This window comes from Bactrocera tryoni, chromosome 4 (genome assembly GCF_016617805.1).
Source record: "Bactrocera tryoni isolate S06 chromosome 4, CSIRO_BtryS06_freeze2, whole genome shotgun sequence".
NCBI lineage: Eukaryota > Metazoa > Arthropoda > Insecta > Diptera > Tephritidae > Bactrocera > Bactrocera tryoni.
Genome location: NC_052502.1, coordinates 36,628,984 through 36,652,086, shown reverse-complemented (window position 1 = coordinate 36,652,086; position 23,103 = coordinate 36,628,984). Strand labels below are relative to the sequence as shown.

Sequence of the window (23,103 nt, the reverse complement as noted above, 5' to 3'; positions counted from 1 at the left end):
AAGTCAAAAATTAATAAATATTATTTGCCGACGAGTTATTAATTTTAGTATTTAAGTTTTATAATTTAGGAATAATTTTATGATTTATTTAGCATTATTATAGATTAAACGTTAGTAATTTCTTATATTTTTTTTTGCTTTAAATTATTAATACTTTTTAGTTTTAGTATGCTCTGTGATACGAGAACATACAACACTGCGGAAGACAAAACTGCTGAGCAAAAAGAAGTGGGAAAAATCAGTATTGGCAGAATTGTCAGCTGGTGGTGTATAGAAATAGTTGGATGAGCAAGTGGATTTGGGATTGTATGAAATTAAATAATTTATGGAAAATTTATTAACTTCAACATAATTAACTGATAATAAAACTGTGTAAAAGCTATAAAATTTGTGAAAGAATAATTTGCGTGCATTTTGACGCTACGAAACAAATATTTGAAATAAAGGTATTAGAATTTTCCAAAATTAGACTCTTGAAAAACAAATGAAAGGAATTGGGGTGAATGTGTAAATCAGTGCTAATTCCCTGTGTGATTTCACAAGACAAGTTTTGTGCTCAGAAGAAGGTTATTAATTAGCTATTCAACAAAAATTATAAATTTTGCAAGTGAGTATTACAAAAGAGCCACCAAAGTTTTCAACCTCCTTCCACTTTATGTATCCGATGAGTGCACTCGACGAATATGCCCATCACTGCTACGTCATAGCTGAAGGTGGGCAATACAAAAACAAGGAAGGTTGTTACTTTAACCCCTTATCGATTGAATTTGTAGTCATTCGTTGCATTCTTGTAAAAATTTGCTGCAAATTCTGAAGGAATTATTAAAAACAGTTTGTACTTGTTAACCTCAAAATAGTTGTGACATTTATGTGATGAGGAAATATGTATAATTGCATTTGCGCCTTACTTGTGGTGTATGGAGTATGGCATATTAACGATGCCACGCAATGCTTCAAATATTATACTACGCATATTTATGTTGCTAAAGTCGTAATTGGTTTTCTCTTTACCCTTAACAAATACCTTGATGAAGCAACATGGTCTAATGTCTCAACAAACTACTACGCATTTGGTTTGATAAATGCGTATAATTCACAAACAGCATACCAATAAATGCGAAATTTAAATTTTAAAATATATTTAATGGATTCAGGCTATTAACAAACAAATCTAATTTATTTTCTTAAATTTTCTTTGTTCCCCTTCTTTACATTGGTCATTCCCATCATTTGTTCTCATCGTTTTTATATTTTCCTAGATTGCGTTTTTATCATCTGCTTTCTATTTCATTATCGCACGATTCGTTTATTACGCTGTGTAATCACTTCGTTGGTTTTTGGTTGTTTTCCTTGTTCTATGTTTTTACCATCTCTTTCTTATCTTATGTTATATGTACATACATATGTAGGTATGTAAATATTTTGGCATACCTAAATAAATAGCTCTGTTATGCTTAATATTCACTTTATATATTGATTTTACGGGAAAAATAAACATATTTTCGACTATGCTTGCTTTTGCGACTAATAATTACAATTATTATTATATTATTTCATATAAAAGTTTAAAATCACACGAAAAATTTTTAATTTTTTTTAAATCTCGGCCTTGGCAACCCTGACAAAACAGCTGCTCAAATGTTTATCTGCTGCAGTTCTATGCTCAGGCGCATTTCTCTTGTAACATTTCTGTTTACATCTGCTCACATACATTCATACACACACGCACACATGCAATGGCATTTCCCCAATCCCACCTCCAGCTGTTCTTTGGGTGCTATGTTGGGAAATTTGAAGCCTTTTTATTATATAGGCGCATATGAATGCAGTTACATATATATTTACGAATATATGAATGTACGCTGATGTGCTCATTTCGAGCTGTTCCATTACTTTTGTTTTTGTTTAGTTTTTTTCTCTTACTTCTACCTTACAAGTTTGTCCTTGGTTATTTGCTTTTCCGTCATTTCCCCAGTTTCCAGTATAGAATTGCTTTTGTTGTTGTTATTGTTTCTATTTTGTTTGTTTTTTATATACACATGTATGTATGTAAGTAACAAAGGTATCGCATATACATACATACATATGTATGTATATAAAAGATATTTACATACCTATCTTTATTGTATATAAAACTCTCCCTGTAGGGAACTGGACTGTCTCCAAAGTGGTACTTTGTATCAGTTTTGGTATAACTTCTCCAACTTTAGCTGGTTTCATGCATCTAAATGAAAAGTAAATATGTACCATATTATCGAGAAGAAGAAAATCTGTTCATTAAAATTAAAAAAAAAAACGAATATTTATGATCCGGAAACTGTCAGTTAGGTATTTTAAAATTATAAAATTAGAGGGACCAACAGGGAATTTCACTTGCGGGTCAGAAAAAACTTGTTTTTTTTTGTTTGAATTTTTTTCTGACGAATCAAGTTATTTAATAAAAAAAACACTTACTGAAGTTAGTGTACTTTATTAATCGAGAATTCATTTGAAAACATTTAGAGACCTTTCATCCCGTAACCGATCTGCAGGAAGACCTTCGAAAAACGGTTGTCTGGCGGTTAGGAAGATTTTTCTTTTTAAAATTATCTCAATAACAAGAAAAAGTACTATAGGTGAATACAGGTAAACGCCGAAGGAATAAACAAAACTTTGATTTTTGACGGATGGTTAATTCCCAACAAAATCGTCGTTTATTGTGAAAAAATATACTTCGGAGTGGTTTGAAAAATCAAAATTATTATGTAAACAATATTTTTCTTTACCTTCGTTTTAGCTTAAGTTTTCCCTACAGGGCATTTGCTGACATCCAAATTGTCAAACATATCTATAGAAAACATCTGTAGGTACAAATGCATGTACATACATATGTATGTGTTGTGTGTGTGTGTGTTTGTATATGCATTCATACACACAAAATTACAGAAATATGGAGGTTTGGGCATACACAAAACGTTCAGTTGCTCAGCGCTGCATAGCAAAGTTCAGTTCAGTGTTTGCTGTGCATCGCAACCGAGTCGAGGTGAGTGCGATTCCGAGTCAGTGGATCCAGTCTAGTTTGTGCGCTCACATTTTAAGTATCCACAGAAATAAATAAATAAGTTGTTTAGCTCTCTGCTCGGCAGCAAAGAAGTGTGTGCTCTACCTAAAAGCAAAACAAAGAACTAAGGCTAGCAAAATAAAAGAAAAAGTTGAAAGGTAAAAAAAAATTCAATTAAAAAAATATAAAATAATATTGTGTATACGACTGATATGATCGAAATCTCTGCTAAAATAGCATTTTAAATTGTTCAAAATTAGATTTTATGAAAATTGAAAATTGGTGTTTTTGCTGACGTTTGCTTTGTTGCGTTTGTTTTGTATTTCATAAATGCGAGTGTGCAAGCGAGTGATCCAAATTGTGTGATTGAGCGAACTGTCTCATATCTTGTTTGTGCGTTTGCACGTAACTATGGACACATACACACATATTTGTGTAAATATGTATGTAGGTAAATTTGATAATCAATCCACTTACCTCACACGCATGTACACACATATACCTACTTGCCTTTTCATGTGATACATGCGTTTGTTGTCTTTATTTGTTTACGAATTTAAATCTTTGCAATTGTTGCTTTTAAATGCATATTTCACACATAGAGAAACATATGTTCATACCTACATACATAAATGCTATACATATTTCTTTTTATTTCCATGCTCAATAAGTAGCGTCTAATCTTGCTTCTGTATACGTTTGTATGTATATTTATTGACATTTTATTTGTTGCTCCCTTTTAAGGCAATGTTTATGATTATAAATAAGTATACATATATTTATTTTAGGCCAGTGTCATCGTTATATTTGTAGTCATTCTTTAATTGCTTTGTCATAAGCAGCTGCAGTGAAAACAATAAAATACACTTAGAACTAAAATGGTAAAAACAAAAACAATTACACAAAGTCATCAACACAAGTGCAAAGTAAATAAAAAAAAACACAAGAGAATAAGAGAACAACAACAAAGTCACACAAGTAGGGAAAATACACGAGTTGACCAACCCAGCGATTAAGCCAAGTACAGGGTTGCCAATAATTGAAAATACGTTGGGAAAAACCATTACTGTTGTTTGCAGTATTTTGTCATAATTCCCAGATAACATGTTTCTGAGAATTAATATTTAGTCAACCTATCTTTAAAATAATTTTATTGTATGCAAAAATATATATACACATATTTACAAGCTACTTTCCATATTCAAAAGTTTATTTAAACAAGAAAAAACGTTAACGTCGGTTGTAATGAAGCTAGAATAACCTTCACAAAAAAAGCCTGATCTTGTGAAGTGAATATAGGCATATAGCAAGTACAAGCCTTGTGCAAAATATGAGTGATATCTCAAAAAATCTTGGACAGTGATGGTCTTCAGTTTCTTCAGCTATTGACTTCTAATGGCTTCAATGGACCTATGGCGCGTTACTCGAAACGGTTTTTTCAGTTTGAAAAGCAGAAAACTTTTACAAGGAGCCAAGTCTGGCGAATACGAAATTGCCGAAAAGTCAGGCGTAATCATGCCAGAGTGTGACCTCGCAGAATCGTAGTAAAAATTAATGAATTTTCTACTACAAATTCGGTGTATACGACAGATTGTTTCACATAGACGCCTAAAACGGCCAAGTAGTAGTGTTTCTTATTGATCGTTTGAACCTGAGGAACGAATTCTTGGTGAACCATAACACGGTAATAAAAAAAATTATTAGTTTCATCTTGTTTTAGCCAAACTTTGACGTTTTTTTCGATTTCGGCTCAATTCGTGAACACCATTAGCTAGATTGTTGCTTGGTTTCGATGTTGCTTTCAAAAATCCAAAAAATATCGTCATTGGTATTGATGCGTTTGATTAATGTAGTGTCTTTAGCTAAGTTGCCGGTCAACTCATTTGCAACCACTACTCAACGTCGCTTTTGCTGAGGTTCAGGTTTTTTCGTATGAGTCTTGAATTGACACGTTTCATACCCAAAACAACAACCAAATGTGTTGAGCCATTCCATAAGAGATGCTGAGATCCTCTGCTATCTTCTCTGATGCTTTTCAAGCACTGTTTATTTAATTTTATCAATGTTGTCGTCAATATTAGAGGTAAGTGGAAGACTGGCAAGAAGCAAGTTTTCGTTGAGTTTCACTAAAGGCTTTGTGCCACTCAAGTACTTGTGTTCGAGACCCCCAAAACATTTATGAAAGGAAATTTCTTTATTTACGCGCTGCTCCAAATGGATCAGTCCGAGTCAAATTTGATCAAATAGTATATACTTGTATGAATGAAGTTCAGACCCCATTTTCATATACATATCTATACCTGGCAACCCTACAAACTAATCAAAGGCAAAACAAAGTCTGTTCGACTGATTCTGATATTATTTTTGAGGCAGTGTGTGCTTATGCGCTTTGGTTTTATCTTGTTTTTGCTGTTTGTATATAAATCAGTAAAATCAAATGCATGCTATTCGTGTTTTATATACATACATACATATACTTCTACATACATATGTATGTATATACACACAGCGGGAGGGCATTTGTAGTTACTATGTAGTAGGTTGCATTAAACAAAAAAATTAAATCGAAAACACAAAACAATTATTATGACACTAATTAAAAATACAGTAAAAAAAAACCAAAAAAAGTATACAAAAATAGGAAAATATACTTTTTTTTTAATATTATTTTAGTAAAACTATGCACATCCAATACTGGCTGACGTACATAGTAATTGCATCAAATAAAACAAAACCACCAAAGCAGAGAGCACAAATCAGCATGAGAGCGTACTAAACAGCTGAGTGTCAGTTAAAATAAAAATAAATAAAATATATGTATATTTGAATGAAGAAAAACAAAACTGATTCAAATATATACATATGTATGTGCAATAAACTAGTAAGCAATTAGAATAAAAAAATAATAAATAATAGTGTAATAATTATTCTATGATAAAGTTAAATATAATATAAATGGCACAAAAAGTGTTTTAATTGCAGAATAACGTGTTTCTTCGCCTCTGTCCGCCTTAAAATCAAAGCGTCTGATTATGCACATCCATCCCTGTCGTTGCACACTTGTGGCACTACGTTCCCCCCTGCATTGTTAGCTGAGTGCGATCTTTTATTTTTCTCGCGGCGTAGCTTTTGCTGGCGCGTGGGCTGTTGCGTCTGACTATTCAAGCGTATAAAACGTGCCTTATTTAATTTTGCAATTGCAATTAAATATATAATTTACTTTTACGAATGCATGAAGTGCTCACCCACATCAATATATTTACAATAATCGTTAATAATTGAGAAATTATATTAAAAAATTTAATAATGGAAATTATTGCATGTTATGGAGCTCTTTAAGTTGTTTTGCAAATCTATAATTCCACATTCGACATACATATGTATGTACACATGTACATTTGTATATATACATGCATATGTATGTATATAATAAATTGTCTCTTGTGTGTGCTTGTCTGTCTGCTCTTCCTCCTTGCGCGTTGGCCAAATTGGTTCTTTGTTCGTTGCTCCTTTGCAATGCTTCGCACTTAACTCCACAACAAACAGTCTCTACAGCTGCTTAGCGACCATATGTTTGTACGCCTGTGCATATATGTACATACATATGTACAGAATTTAAACTTTTCTGTCTTTTATTATTTTGGCTCACTTTTATTTACTCCCTTTGCATTTAGTAGTGTTGTTGTTTTATTTCATTTATCTGTGCCTTGTCAGAGCAGTGTGCGTTATAGAATACTATAAAGAAAATGGGTGAGTTCAATCACTTTGGCCCACTACGCTGTCGGAACAGTGCCTCCGCAGGCAAGTAAATACTTTGTTATTCGTAAAAGTGTGTAGACAAACACAAACACACATACACATGCATATATGTATATCCATTTAGATGTGTTTGTGTCTATGCACACGCAGTGAAGTTGAATGCCCAGTGGCGTTGCACTCTGAGAACGCGGCGCGTCTGGCGTAGCTCTTTCCATAATTTGAGGATTTACTACACCTTTATTGACAAACGACGATGTTTTTGATTAAATATTATCAAATGTGTTTCGTCTGCAACTCAACAGGAGCGTAATTGAAAGCGCTTTCAACTTGCAGTAGTTTTTAGAATATGAAAGTGTTTAGAAAATTGTATGTAAGATGTCAAAAAATGATCGTTACATCGATTTACTTCCAGTTGAGTCGAAAGAATTTTTTGGTGGCTTCTCTGTTAAGCACAATTTTAGTCCTAGATATTTTTGTTAAAATAATATCGATTATAGCATGCACATATATGTATGTACATACATACATATATCGAGATATTTTTTCAAATTTAAAATATCTAGATATTTTTTCTAACTTGATAGTCTATCTGTCGATTAGATTTTTATATTAATTTTCCAAAAATATCGAAAACTGTTACACTATAAAGTCATCGTCTGTATTTGTATGTATGTATGTATATTGATATCATGTAGATCGATAACAAAAATTATTGATATTTCGTATGTATATCGATATATTGTATATAGATAATTCGTGTCTATCGTTAATATAAAATATGGATAATTCAGTCTAAAGAAAAAAATTTGAAAAATTTTTATATTTCGATATTCTGGATAAAAATCCAACAAAAAATGCAACAACTTCCTCATGTACAGTAGTGCTCTTAACAAGTTGGCCTTTGTCATTGTAGATTTTCTGAAATGCTTAGAAATAAATTGCTTAGATGCACTTCAGATATATGCAAATGTATGTATTTACTATTAGTAACACAGTATTATATATACATACATATGCACTATATATTCATATTGCATATACATAACTATAATACTATATTATTTCTGTTTATTTTCAATGTTTGCTTACTTCAAATACTGAAGAGTATTTAACCGCATTATTACTCATGCATAAATAGTCATTTCAAGGTACATATATACATTAGGGTGTGTAAAAAACCCGTGTTTATTTTTCAGTTGTTACACTGAAAATTGGTTGAAAAACACCTCTAAGAAAGGCTATAGTAGAGTAGAGAGAGTTGTAACAGGAAGGTCATCCGCCTAACTGTTTTCTATTTTTTTCGTATTATCAGTTAGAAAAAGTCATATCTCGCTCCCAACTATTTGAAGATAATAGTAAGACAACCACATACTTAGAAAGCCTTCCTTACAGTTGTCTGTCAACCAATTTTTTATAATACCAAGCAAAACCAAAAACTTTCGTGTTTTTTGACCCACCCTAATATACATATGTAATTTATGCGTAGCGTAGTAAGCGCCTATTATACTAATTATCAACTTACCATTGTTGTTTTTTAACAATTATACATCAGCAGTATGATAATATAAAATATTCACACACGAACACGTTGCCAATCTAAAGTTATCGTGATTCATTATATAAGCGCTTAGCAGCTCAATCATACATATTACAGTCATGAGTGTTATTTGCTTAATCTTTTTAACTGCGCATTTCTTGATATAAAAAACGCAGCAACAACAAAAGGAAATGTTGATGAGTTAAAACTTCTTTGTTTGCTTTATTATTTAGAAATGTATTCCACGAAAATGCCTCTCATATAACTGGTCATCTAATCATTACTATAAATATAAATAAAATAGCAATGCAACAATAGAGCAATTTCGTAATAATTAAAACCCGCCATCCAAAATTTGTGCCACAGAAGAGACACTCTCACACATGTAATTAATATCACAGCTTTTTTTGTCGAATCAGTATCAAATACAGAATTTAATGTGCTTTAATAATAGCTGATTCATTTTGAAAAATTTTTGATTCCCTTGAAGCTGTGTCCGATCTTCAGAAGGACCTTCGAAAAAGGTGTCTGACGGTGAGAAAAATTTTCAGATAATAATCTAAAATATATAGTATGTACTTCAATGTATATTATATACAAAAAAAATTGATTTTTTGAAAATCACAAGTGGATATAACTCTTTAAAGAACACATTGTAGAAAAAAGTAGCCGGAAATCGTAAATAAAACTCAAATTATTTAATTATTCATCAATATTGATTTTGTCGCCCTCAAAGTAATCCCCACCAGATGTAATAGACTTATGCCAACGATTTTTCCAGTCCTCGAAACACTTTTTATAAGCACTTTTTGTGATGGCTTTCAGATCCTTCAGGGAATTTCGTTTTATCTCTTCGATCGACTGAAAACGGGTTCTATTCTGTTGATTCTTGACTTGCACATGTCTCATCGGCAATTATAAAGCTCTCCACGAATGCGGGATCGGAAAACTCAACCTCTCGATTGTCTATGAAGGCTTTGTACCACTTGTAGGCTTGTGTTTTTGATATAACAGAATCACCGTAGGCCTTTAGAGTTTTCCTTCGTTAAAGGCAAATCCGCTAGAGGGGGGTATTATGAAGTTGCCGTGTAGATGGAAACAGATTGTAGAACGAAACGGCGCAAATTTGAACTAAACTGTAACACTTTTTATAAAGCATTAAATAAAGAGCAAAAAAGCGGATATAGTAATATCAGCTGATTTAAGGTTCGACAACCTCTTCTCTCAAAAAGCAGTCTTAAAAAGACAAATGAATTTCACTAAAATTTTTTATGTTCCTTTATTGAGGATTCCATAAGATCAAGATGGTCATCAATATGGAGATCGATCAGAGATTTCGAAAAAGCTCAATTAGACAACTTCTAAACAAAAAATACGTCAAATTAAAATTCTAAATTCATTATAGGTTTAGTCTTAGTTAAATTTACTTATAAAATTTATAAGTAAATGTAATTATATATAAAGTAATAGAATAATTACTATATTTAATATTAAAAAAAAAAGTATGTAAGTGCTTATCAGTTCATTTGTTCTCCCTCTGATTGCTATCGGTTTCGCTATCTTTCAGGTTATGTTTACATTTTTATGTAAATTTATATTTCTTCGCTTACATTTTGCTTTTTTTTCATACAACTTTTTTAGTTACTCATTTGCATTGCGATATTCTTAGACACGGTGTCACCTCGTGATTCACGTTGACCAACAACGACATCGCCAACAATATATTTACTGTAACCATAACGGGTTGATTTTATATTGTGAAAACACTCATACATATGTACATATTAGGGTGCTTCAAAAAAATTTTTTAAATTTTCTTTCCAACTCTTACCCCCTCAAATGTTAGTGATTGGCAAACAAAAATCCTCCCTCAAGCCCGCCAATAACATTTGCGGGGTAAGAGTTGAAAAAAAAATTCAAAAATTGTTTTGAAGCACCCTAATACATATCATCACCTGAAATGAAAAACGAGGTATCATCAAAAAAAACTCGAAATTGAGTTTTTATTGCTTACGATTTACTATATCATATGACATGCATAACTATTTTGTAACCAATATATAACCATTTTATAACCAATATATAACCATTTTGTAACCAATATATAACCATTTCACAACAAAAACTCAAATTTTGTTTCAATATGAGTGGTTTCTATTATACCGTTTTTCCTCCGCCTGCAAACTTATAAAAAGTGATGTTACGTTATTTTGCATTTTAGGTGATGAAATGTACTCGAAAAACTAAATTTTTCCTTGTCGGCCATTAAATTTAGGCGCGTAATTTTTCGCAGAATTATGTATGTAAGAATTTTATAATTAAGGCGCCATTTATTTATGTTCTCTAAAGAAAATATTTTAAACGTGTTGTAGAAGAAAAATAATTTTCAATTCTAAAAATATTTTTTCTTATACTTTTTTTATATAATTTCACGTATTCTCCTTATTTTCTGCGTTTACGGCACAAAAAGGCACGAAGTTGTTATAATAATTCTTTTTTTATTATAATATTTTATTACATAAACATTTTTAATAATACTTTTTGTTTACAAAAAACTTATTTGCTTCGTCCAACAAGCTTCGCAGCCTATAAATATGCTTTAAATTTTATTTTTAGCTCTCTTCCTTTCAACCGATTCGCAGTTGACTTATAATTGCAGCTGCGTGGCTTTGCAAAGTCAATCTGCTGTTTGTATGTATTGGTGTGTGTTTGCAGGCATTTTTTATTTTCGTTTAGCATGCATGCAAATGCACACACATACACACTTATATATGTACAAGTGTACGTACATACATCTATGAAGAGCCATGCGCTGACATTTTACATACAATTTGAATGCTGCAGATTTGGCCTCGTTGTAACAACGTTGCTGCAGTTGTTGTTGCTGTCCTCATTTGCTTTTGACCCCATTTTCGAATGCTTAGCGTGCGCCTGTGCAAGTGTTGGTGTGTGTATATACGTATTTACTATTTCGTGCAACATGCGGCTGAAAAGTTATTGTTTATATTTTATTTGAGATTCAATTTTTTTTTAATGTAAGACAATTTCGATGATTTTTCGAAATATTTTAAATATTGTTACAATATTTAAATGCAGAAACACATTAGTTTGTGGTAGAGTGGTGTTGTAAAGCATACTTTAAGCGGTTACATGGGTTTCGCAGCTTCAAAAAATCGATTTTCGTCATTATTTTTTTTTTTTATTTCTATAACATCTCTAAAATACTTTCCTAAATGCTGAAGTTGTTGCGAGTTACAGTTTTGGAGATGCATTCTTCAAAAGTTGCGCCCTCCTGGTCACTTGAAACGCGTTTCTCTTGAATTCGCGGTTTCGAAATCGGCTGTTTTTCAGTTTTTCGAAATATATTAGTTTTAAGTTTTTTTTTTTAAATTACAGCTTTAAAAAAACGAAAAAATTTGAATTTTTTTTGTAAAAATTTCCAATCTTTTTTTTTAGTGCATTACCTACTTTATGTTCTGAATTAAAACACGCACTCTTTCTTTTTACTTCATACGGTCCTTTAAGAAGTTCTGCTATCAACGCAGAAGCACCTTTTATTCAATCGCCTGCCGGAAATGAAAATGAATTCGAAATTTTCGCAAAATCTTTGTAAAATATTTATCTTTGGAATAATAAAAATCCATCCTACACATACATTAGGAGGGGTAAAAAACGAATGTTAATTTTTCGTTTTTATTTTGGAAAATTGGTTGATAGACACCTCTAACAAAGGCTATAATATGAGCTCTTAATTGTAACGGGAAAGTACTCCGCCCAACTGTTTTTTATTTCTTCCTTATTATCAGATAGAAAAAGTCATATCTCGCTCCTAACTTTTTGAGAAGACTAAGTATGAGAGTCTTACTTAAAGGTGTCTATCAACCTTTTTTTTTAAATACCAAGCGAAAGAAGAAACAAACGTTTTTGTCCCACCCTAATTTATATATGCAATTTGTGCGTTACATTACGCGTACGTATGTGTCTATGCTAGACATTTTGAGTAACATATTTAACATTTCATATGAAAAAAATATTTGAAATCGGCCGTTTTTTGTTCGAGGAATAATCAATACATAATTCAAAAAAAAAATATTTTTTTTCTACTTTATTAACTAATTATATGCAGAGTCCTTCTGCCAAAAAATAAAACATTTCAAATGTACTGCCTGATACTGATAAAGATTTGTCAAATGTATATCGGATATCACCTTTATTATATTGAATTGATGTGATGACTTTATTTATTAACCTGAAAAAAAATTGTACATTTTTTCTAACCTAAAAACTTATGTATTAACCAAAAAAAAGAAAATTACAAACTTTTCTGGACTCAAAATTCATTTTTTAACCTCAAAAAAAATGTATAAACTTTACTAAACTCAAAATTTATTTTTAACCTAAAAAAAGTATTTTATTGTAAAATATTTTATTCATCATTGTATAAAGTATTTTGGATGCGTAACTATCACTAAGAAGTCTCTCTTTTTAAAGTATTTGAAGTTCCATGCACTCAACATAGACTATGAAAACAACACTGTTCCCACATTCCGCCGTTCCTTATATTTATTATATTCTTGGGCGCAATTAGCTCACAAACACTCATCCTTAATATACCCTTTCTCTATACAAAATTACATTTTGCCACATGACTCCTTTCGCTTCCTCACTGTATATTTGTTTCAATATTTTCGAAATTTCTCTTGACATACGCTTAGCATTTGGTTTTTTGCTTCAATAAGTCAACATTTCTTCATTTGTTTCATTGCAGCATTTCAACAACAAAAATCAGCAAACTAAAACCACTACAACGGCAGGGCTTATCTGAGGCACGTGCTGAGAAATCGGTTGCTGTAGCTGTTGTTGCTTTGTCTTGGCCACCCACCCATTGCACCGATTTCTCATTTTCAGCTGGAGCGGCAGCGGTACATACAGTTAGATAAATATTTCCGAGCTGTCACTCACAAGCCGAAGTCATAGACGACAACTGACGCGCCACAACGACTTTCCCAGCGCACACTACTTGGCTGCAGAAATCAACTGAAGAGCTTCGGGCGAAGGCGACCTTGACATTTGGTGCATTTGGTGTAGACGGTGACGTGGAAGCACAATAAAGTTGTTGTAAAATGTCCTCACCCAGCGCTGGTAAGCGACGCATGGACAATGATGTCATCAAGCTAATTGAATCCAAGCACGAAGTGACCATTTTGGGCGGCCTAAATGAGTTTCATGTGAAATTTTTCGGACCACATGGCACACCCTATGAGGGTGGCGTATGGAAGGTGCGCGTCTACCTGCCCGACAATTATCCATTCAAATCGCCAAGTATAGGGTTCGTGAATAAAATATACCATCCGAATATCGATGAATCATCCGGCACTGTGTGCCTGGACGTGATCAATCAGGCTTGGACCGCACTATATGATCTCTCGAATATATTCGAATCATTTCTACCACAATTGCTGACATATCCGAATCCGGTTGATCCGCTGAATCGTGATGCAGCGGCGTTGTACTTGCACGAACCGGAGGAGTATCATCGCAAAGTGGCCGACTATGTGCAACGCTATGCCACCGAGGAGGCGTTGCGTGCGGCGCAACAGGAGCGAGAGAGCAGCGACAGCGAATCGAGCATGTCGGATTATAGTGAAGACGAGGCCCGTGATATGGAGTTATAATATCGGTTTATGGTTAAGCTAATTATATGAATTTGAATTACATTTAAATAAAAACAAATACAAAAATATAACATAAAAGCAAAAAAACGATACAAATACATATACACGCTCACACGCATACTACGTAAACTTAAAACAAACACACACACATACATACGTGCATACTACAATCCTACCTAGCAACTAAAATAAATGAAGCAAGTGAAAAGAACACAAAATATACATACATACGTACATATATAATGAATTATGAAGAGGAAATATAACAAATTTGAAAACCGAAAACCGAAAACCGTTAAACGAGATATTCATGTATATTTGTGTGCGTGCATACACATACATATAAACAATATTGGAGCACGGGTGCCACGCGCCAGGCACAGGCAGCTTGAAGCGCTGCATAGCAACAATAACAAGAACAAAAACACAAGCAACGTGCAGAATTCCGAAACTTTGACATTGTCACACACCCACACACACAAACACACTCAAGCCAGCCAGCCACGAGTTGTGCCAGCAAAAACAAGGCCAATGTCAATGTCAAGCCGAATGGCTAAGTGCCTGCCTGCCAGTTAGTGGGCAGCGTGTGGCTACAACAACAACAATAATACCAGCTGCGAAATGTCAGAATTCAATTTAACTGTATAACGTCGCTCCCAAGTGGAGCCACACCACCAACGATGCAGCGCATGATCCTTGCTCTGGCCAACAAAAACACATAACTGCAATGAACAACAATAAAAACAACTGCTAACGATTGCTGCTGAAAGTCGGCAACATGCAGCTTACAGTCGCGAGCAGCAATAGCACCAACAGCGCAAAATATCAACAAAACCAATAAAAACAAGGAAAACTAGCAGCAAAGGCAACAACAACAAAACCAACATCTACAGCTACATGCATACATATAACAATCATCACATTGCGCACACAAACGGAAATCTATGTTTTATGTCAAATTTGAATTCGATTCAATTGTTGTAAATTTAAGCACATTTGGAATATTGGCAAATTTTATAATTTTAAGCTCTGATCCTTTTTGTAACTCGTAAGTCGCCATTCAAAACATTCATATTAATGATTTTTTAATTTGTTTTGCTTTTTTTAATTTTTGTTTTTGTAATCTAATTAGTATACTCTTGCATATTTGATTTGGTATGTGTTGGCAAAATGCAACAACAACAATCAAGAAGAGAAAATATAAATAAAACCAAACAGATGCATACAATTATTCTAAGTCTTTCGAAATAGATTAAAAAACAATTAAACAAAATTAAAAATATTTCTTTTGTGTTATTTTTTGCGAAATGCAGGATGTCTTTAACAAGCACTAGGTTGCAGCTTGATATACTAGCAAAAGCATGTTACGCCCTTAAGGGTTCACGCTCGTTTATATTTAAATTATTGTTGTTTGGTTAGAGCACTAAATATTAAATGTACTCACAACAGCTGAAGATCGACAATTTTTGGTTTTTCAAGTCTGGTTCGAAAATTCTAAATCGTATTAAGAGAAGGAAAAACTCGTACGGCTACAAATATGCTCTTAAAACCTTTCGACACGATTTGCACATGTTTTTTTCGACTTGCGCAGAATAATTTTATAATTTTGAATTTTTCTTACTAAAGATAAACTAAAAAATGTCTAAACTTTATTGAAAAAATTGCTAAAAACATACAACAACTAACCGCTAGACTCCAAAAAGTATGCTTACAATTGGAAAAACTGTAAAAAAATTAATTACGTCTTTCTCTAAAAATGTTATCGCATATGAAAATTCATACTATAGCGCCTAAAAGATGCAATGGATAAAATTTTCTTTATTGCTGTAGTAATAGGTAAAGAGCTTGCTATAGTGAGGTATATTTGTTTGAGGTACTGAGTTTTGCTTATTTTATTTTTTAATACTTTTGATAATTTCAAAAAATTTTGCCATATTTTAACTAATTTGTTAAATTTTGTGCAATTTTAGCACAATTGGCAATCATTTAAACTGGCACTGAATGTTTGTAAGAATAATTTCATTTGTTAAATTGGCTTTTAAAAATTTGAAATGTAACTTCTAAATACGCGAACTAAGCTTTGAATAAAAACTGATCATTTGTAAATAACTTTCAAAATATCGAAATTTTTTTTTCGCTAATTTTTAATGTGCTTACAATTTTCATTAATTTTTTCTATTTTCGTTAAAATATGATATTTTACAAAAAAAAAAATTTATTCCGTTAATTTTTATAATTTTTTTGAATTTGTTTTTTTTTTAATTGGTTTTTTTTTTAATTTGTTGTTTTTAGTTGTTTGTTTGAATTTGTTTTTTTTATTTTATTTTATAATTTAATACATTTACTTTAATTTTTTTTATTATTTATTTCTTATTATTTTTGTCAAACAACAACCATTTCCATTGATTTCCATTTTTCGTTAAAACATTAACGCAAAAACAATTATAAAAGTTCGTAATTTTCTTTAAAAATAAATTCTTTTTCAGTTTTTTTTTTAATTTTTTAATTAATTTTTGTCGAAAAACGTTTAAATTCTCATGCCACATATACGAAGCCACGCCCACCCAACAACGAAACAAACATTTTTGGAATATTCTTTTTTTCAAAACTGCTGCCGGATTTTATATTTTTGAAATTTTAAATTTTTTAATAATGTTTCACTTCAAATTTTTTATTTTTTTAAATTTTAATTATTTTATATTTTTGAAATTTATTTTTTTAATCACATTCAATTTTTATTTTTTTATTCAATTTTTATTTTTTTATTCAATTTTTATTTTTATTTTGCTCTTCCGATCTCAATTTTTATTTTTTTATTCAATTAATTTTTATTTTTTTTTTAATTTTTTTATTCAATTTTTTTATTGTTTATTTATATTTCGCAAACAAAAATCCATTTCCATTGATCTCTTCTAAAAGTTTTTTTTTTATAATTATTATGAATACACATTTTATGTTCTCATGCGCAGCCACGCCCACTAAACAACGAAACAAATAAGCAAATTTTCTTTTCTTTTTTAAACTGCTGCTTAACATGGAAATTTCTAATTTTATTGGAAACCTGTTTTTTCTGAATTTTAATATTTTTATTTTTTTTTTAATTTTTTTATTATTTATTTCTATTTTTTATTTTATTATAATTTTTTATTTAATGTTGCTTAACACGCAAAACGTCAACTTTAAAATTTTTCGGACAATTTATTTGTTTTTGTAATATATTTTATTTGTTTTTTTCTAAATTTTTTTAAACTTACCTTCAATAACTCGAACGTTTATAACTCGAAGTGCTCCATAACTCGAATTTCATACAAATTACCTTCCATAACTCGAAGTCTCTCTAACTCAAGGTTTTTTGTGGATTAAATTGATTCGAGTTAGGGAAGTTGAACTGTTTTTCTTATTATTCTTTAATTTTGATATTGCTTTAGGCGGAAAAGTTCAACGTTAAAACTTTTTGGAAATTATAATTTTTTTGTAATTTTAGTTAATTATTATTTTTTAATATTAATGCTTTTATTTTGTGGTGCTAAAACTTTTTAGAAATTTAACTTTGTTTTTTGATTTTAATTAATTTTTTTTTATTTGATTTTTATTAATTTAAATTTATTTTCTTGTGTTTTTTTCTTAATTTTAATCTTTTATTTTTAAAATTGGTGCTTAACAAAAAAAATTCCACTTTGAAACCTTTTGTAGATTTAATTTTTTTTTTGTAATTTTAATAAGTTTTTTTTAATTTAAAATTTTTTAAAATTTAAATTTATGCTTTTATTTTTAAAAGTAACGTTTTTTGTAATTTTAATTTGCTTGAAACGTAAATTTTTTTTTGTAATTTTAATTAGTTTTTAATTAAAATTTTTTAATTAAATTTTTTTATTTAAATTTATATTTTTATTTTTAAATTGGTGCTTAACGAAAAATTTCCATTTTGAAACTTTTTGTACATTTTTTAAAATTTTTATTTTTTTTGTTTTAATTATTCTTTTTTTATAATTTTTATCTTTTCTATTTATTAATTTAACATTGGTAACATGAAAACAACGCAATAAAAATGACAACATTTTTTATCAACAAAGAAAACGCAAATCAAAACAATTAAAACAACAAGAACAAACGCCTCAAACGGGCCAACACTGGATTAAAACAAATATGTATGTATATGTGGGTGTGTATACATACAAACATATTTATGTATGTATGTACGCCACGCTCATGCGACTTAATATTAGAATTTTATTAATAACAATAATAATATTACTTACATATATAAATATATTATAATTTAATTTAATTAATACTATATTGTGGTTTAATCATACACACAGTTATAGATATTTGTAAACTTAAGAAACTTAAATAACACATAAAATAATTTTAAAATATAAAATAAATTAATTTTATTTTTACTTAAGTAAAATAAAATAAAAATTAAACAATAAAATTATTAATAATTTACATAAAAAAATAATAATCTAAGCAAGTTATTTACAGTTAGTAGAGCCGCCAATTGTTTAAGCGGCGTATTTAAATTGCAGTGAAATAGAAATAGAAGAGGCAGAGAGAGCAAAAAAGAAAAACAGTTTTCAAAATAGCAATTGAATTTGAATTTTATTAATGATTAATGATTCATTGTACTAAGCGAGTATTGCATGTGTTGCAGATGCAGCCAACAACACACAAATTACATATTACAACAAAATACAAGAACAACACAAATACAAATACAAATACAAAACAATGCAATAAAACACAAAAAGAATACAAAAACACAAAAGAACAAACAAAAAACTGAAATAAATTATGAAAATGCAACAACATGAATACAAAACATGTAATAAAGAAGCAACAAATAATATATATTTAGATGTTAACTAACAGTTTTAGCAATTATATTTAATAAAATAATAATAATAATGAGAAAGACACTCATACACACAAATAAAACAATAAAAGCAAACAAAGCAACATAACAACGTCAAAGGACTAAATAGCAAGCAAAATAAAATATTGTGACGAAAATGATAATTACAACAAATGTATAATGATCATAAGAAATTAATAAAAAGAAAGAAAAAACTGTGAAACTTACAAATAATTGCATACATACATGAACGAAAGTGGCGATAAATATTACAAACTGATATTTAAAAAAATGTATACTTGAATAAAAATTGAAAAATTACAAAAAAATTGCTTATGTAATATATGTATACGGAATACATTTTTTTCTTTTTCAGCTTTATTTTTCTATTTTCAAGCCTGCTGACGTAGCAATTATTACTATTTTGTGTACTTGATGATCAAAAGTTATGTACATAGGTTGCCTTTTATATTTCGGAATTGAAGAACAAAAACGAATTTCAATCATCGAAAATCGCTTTGTTGTTTTTCGAAATTTTCTCCCTTTAGGTCTATACACTTTTGCATGCATTTGAACCAATTATCGAAGCACTTTTGCCACTCTGATTGCGGTATCTTCAAAAAACCGTTCAGTAGATTTTCCTGATTTCTTGAAAGACATCTGGCAAACAAATGATTGTGTACCACTCAGCTATGTAATGCTCTGTGTTGATCTAGAGGCATGAAAATAAAAAACTCAAAATTCTCTGAATAGGTTAGGTTAGATGGCAGATCGAAGATCGCACGTGAACGTAAAGCCATAGAAAAGAAAAACTCCTGTGTTCGAACTTATAAATTAGAAAAAGGTTTGGTTACCAGTACAAATTTGCTCACGCATTTAATTTCCACTCCCGCCAGTTCGATGGGATGTCTGAAGGTATGCGCTCCCAAGTGTTTAAGTTTTGATCTCCCAAACGCGTGACAGTCTAGAAGGCAGTGTTGAGTTGTTTTCACCTCGCTGCCCCTCTCCTCTAATGGCTTCTTTACACTCACAACTCCCTCGTCGGTATATGGGCAGAGAAGGAGCCGCCAGAGACCGGTTTGGCGACTCCATGATCCAAGTGAACCGGTATGAAGTCAAAGTGTTTGAGGATATCCGAGTGTTCAGATACGTGTTCTTTAAAGAACCCAGATTCTCTGAGTCTGTTTTGTAATTTTCGCAGCCATGCCCCGATAAGAACTAGTAGTTACTGAATGAATTAATATTCGAAGATCACCAAACCTAATTCTGACTAAAAGCGGAATGGTCCACAAGCTGGCAGATCTCTAATTGTGATTAATGTTAACTGGTAAGAACATAATAAAATTTAGACTGCAATTACAAGACTATTCATGTAATTGGCTTTCAGCACTTATTCAACTTAAGAGAACCACAGCTGAATAAAGCGCTGAATACCAAAGCGACTGGAAAGTTTGTATTTATAGACACATGTATTTAATAAAAATTGGTAAGAGACTAGTTAGTTATGGAAATATTTTGTTTTGTCAATAGCATATCAGGGGTAGAGCAGGGGCAACAACTATGCTCCATCATTGCATTGGCATTTCCCATTAACGAAACATATAGACTTGCTGTCCTACCTTAACTCATTCAACGGTAATACGAGTAATGTGGAAAAATTTGTCCTACTTGCCAAAGTTAACATTACTTTTGCGAGCTGATTTTGCATAAAATTTCCATGGAAACCGAAAACTTTGTTTATTCTGCAACCAAAGTAGGTTCGCGCTTTGATGTACCGGAGTGTAGAGGAATTTTTGTGAAATATCGTGTTTGGAAAAATGGGTGAGTTTGGTTAAATCGTTAAAAAACAATAAAAAAACAAATTATTGTTGTGTGTGTTTTCTGTGAAATGATTATTGCATTCCAGTGAAATATAAGTCATTTTAATTTGGTAAAAATTAAATTAATTTTTTTAAATAATTGTTTAAGTGAACGAAGGAATTATTGTATGAATGTAATGTCGAAAGTAAAAACCAATTTCATAATGCAAATAGTGAATATATTTAACAACAACAGTCCAATTCAACGCAGACAAAATAAAACGTTAACTTCAACTGCATGGAAGGTATAATACTTTTTATAGCAACTTTGTGTAAAAATAAATCTGAAAACGTAACCAACATTCAACAGAATGCTAGTTTGCTAATGGTAGCTACACTAGGCATCAAATGAAAGTATAAATGTAATATACTATATACTGGCCTCACCTCAGATCATTCATTTACTTCCTACATTTTCGCTTAAGAATAAATTCATAAAGCATTTTATGTAGAAGCACCGTTATGTAAATAAACAGTTGGAGTAATATTTGCACTTATTATTTAGACGCAAAAAATATTTACTCCATCGAGAGTGATTAGTCTTCGCTGGTGAGCCTATGATTGCGCGTCAAATGAAAATATAATTTTAGTTTTGGTTCCTTTTTGTAAGATAAAACTGAATTTTACTACATATTTAATACATTTGTATTTACTAAGGGAATTTCTGTTATGGTGAACATTTTTTTGTTCTGTTCTTAGTAAAAAATATAAAAAAAAATTGTAGAGAATCGGATCTTAATTGTCGAAGATGGGAAGAAGGGTGAAACGTATCAAAAAATTTATGAAAAATATTCTATTTCAATCAGAGAGGGAAGAGTAAAATTTTTGAATACTCCAAGAGAAGAAAAACATGCAAGACTCAATACGGTGGAGGTCCAAAGTCCAAAATTTTTATACAGTCTGAGCGACTTGTACGTGAAATGCTCCTGAAACCTTGAAATTTTATCGCGGGAGTTGATTGAAAGTTTTAATTTGGATTTTGCCATTAGTGCAATGAAAAGAAAACTACAAATATCTGGTTTTAAAAACTATGTCGCAAAAAAATGACCTATGTTTTCCATTTCGAATAGGAAAAAGGGACTAGAGTTTGCAAAAGAATATCCAAATGTGCCAACCACATTTTTAGATAAAGTAATTTGGTCCGATTAATTCACATTCGTGCTAAGGAGTTAAAAAAATACGTAGCGGAGTGTGGTGAAAACCTTCTGATCGCTTAAAACCACAGTGCATTCAATCGTCAGTGAAGCATGGAGGATGTTCTCTCATAGTTTGGGGCTGTTTCTCAAAATTTGGTGTAGATACTTAAAACTTAAAATCGATGGACGAATGACGCTTGCTTCATATGTTGAGATTCTTAGCGAAAATTTGAAAATAAATGCTGAAAAAGGGAACTTGGGGTCGTTTATCTTCCAATAAGATAACGACCCCCAACGCACATCTCGCCTGACTACTCGCTTTTTTGCAGAAGGCTTGAAGAAAAACCGTCCTTGCCAGCTCAGACACCGGATTTAAATCCAATTAAGCATTTGTGGTTAATTTTTGATTCCAAAATACCAAAAAGCAGCCATACAAACTTGGAATAATTTTTCTTAGAGACGAAGCGTCAACTTGACATTATTCCAATGAAAATATTAGAAAATTTGGTTCGAGGCATGCCAAAACGTCTTCCTGCCGAAATTCAGAATAAGGAAGGCGATATTAATTACAAAATTTACTTTTAAACCAAACGTTTTGTATTTTTTCAAAATTTATACTTTCATTTGACCACTTTTATTTAAGAGTCCTTTTTTTTAAAGTGGAACAAAATTTGTTTCTTTATATTCCGGAAAAAAATATATATGTATAATATTAATTTATAATTTGTTACTTAAATACCTATGTAAATGTAATATTAATGTATGAATTATTAATTGTTTCTTTTAATAAAACTGCATTGAAGTAACGTCTGTGAAATTTATACTTTCATTAGATGTCTGGTGTATATTCAATAGAGGTGCAGGGCGCCAGTCGTTGGAGATTCCAAATGTAGCCAGGTCCTTCTCCACCTGGTCTTTCCAACGGAATGGAAGTCTTCCTTTCCTCTGCTTCTCCCGGCGGCTGCTGCGTCGAATGCTTTCAGAGCTGGAGTGTTTTCGTTTATTCGGCTGACATGACTTAGCCAGCGGAACTGCTGTCTCTTCATTCGCTGAACTATGTCTTTGTCCTCGTATAAATCGTACAGCTCATCGTTCCATCGACTGCGACAGACTTCGAAGTTATGACTGTCAACAGTGACGTGCGATCCAAGTTGCGAATGCGCTGACTGTTTATTTGAAGACAGGAGATATTTCGTCTTATCCGTGTTTATAACTATACCCTTACACTTCGCTTCTTTA

General features: G+C 31.2%; 1 protein-coding gene across 4 annotated transcripts; it reads left to right on the top strand.

The window, feature by feature from the left end:
* Nucleotides 1-253: 253 nt before the first annotated feature.
* Nucleotides 254-15,293, top strand: LOC120774554 (ubiquitin-conjugating enzyme E2 H). 4 transcript variants are annotated; one of them, XM_040104287.1, is made up of 2 exons: nucleotides 254-446; nucleotides 13,105-15,293. In XM_040104287.1, exon 2 carries the CDS (start codon nucleotides 13,460-13,462, stop codon nucleotides 14,009-14,011), a length of 552 nt encoding a protein of 183 aa, XP_039960221.1. In that variant the 5' UTR covers nucleotides 254-446; nucleotides 13,105-13,459; the 3' UTR covers nucleotides 14,012-15,293. The 4 variants fall into 4 exon arrangements, with proteins under 4 accessions (XP_039960221.1, XP_039960219.1, XP_039960220.1 ...); XM_040104285.1 differs by having other exon boundaries at nucleotides 254-607; XM_040104286.1 differs by lacking the exon at nucleotides 254-446 and adding an exon at nucleotides 2,986-3,198.
* The last annotated feature ends 7,810 nt before the right edge of the window (nucleotides 15,294-23,103 follow it).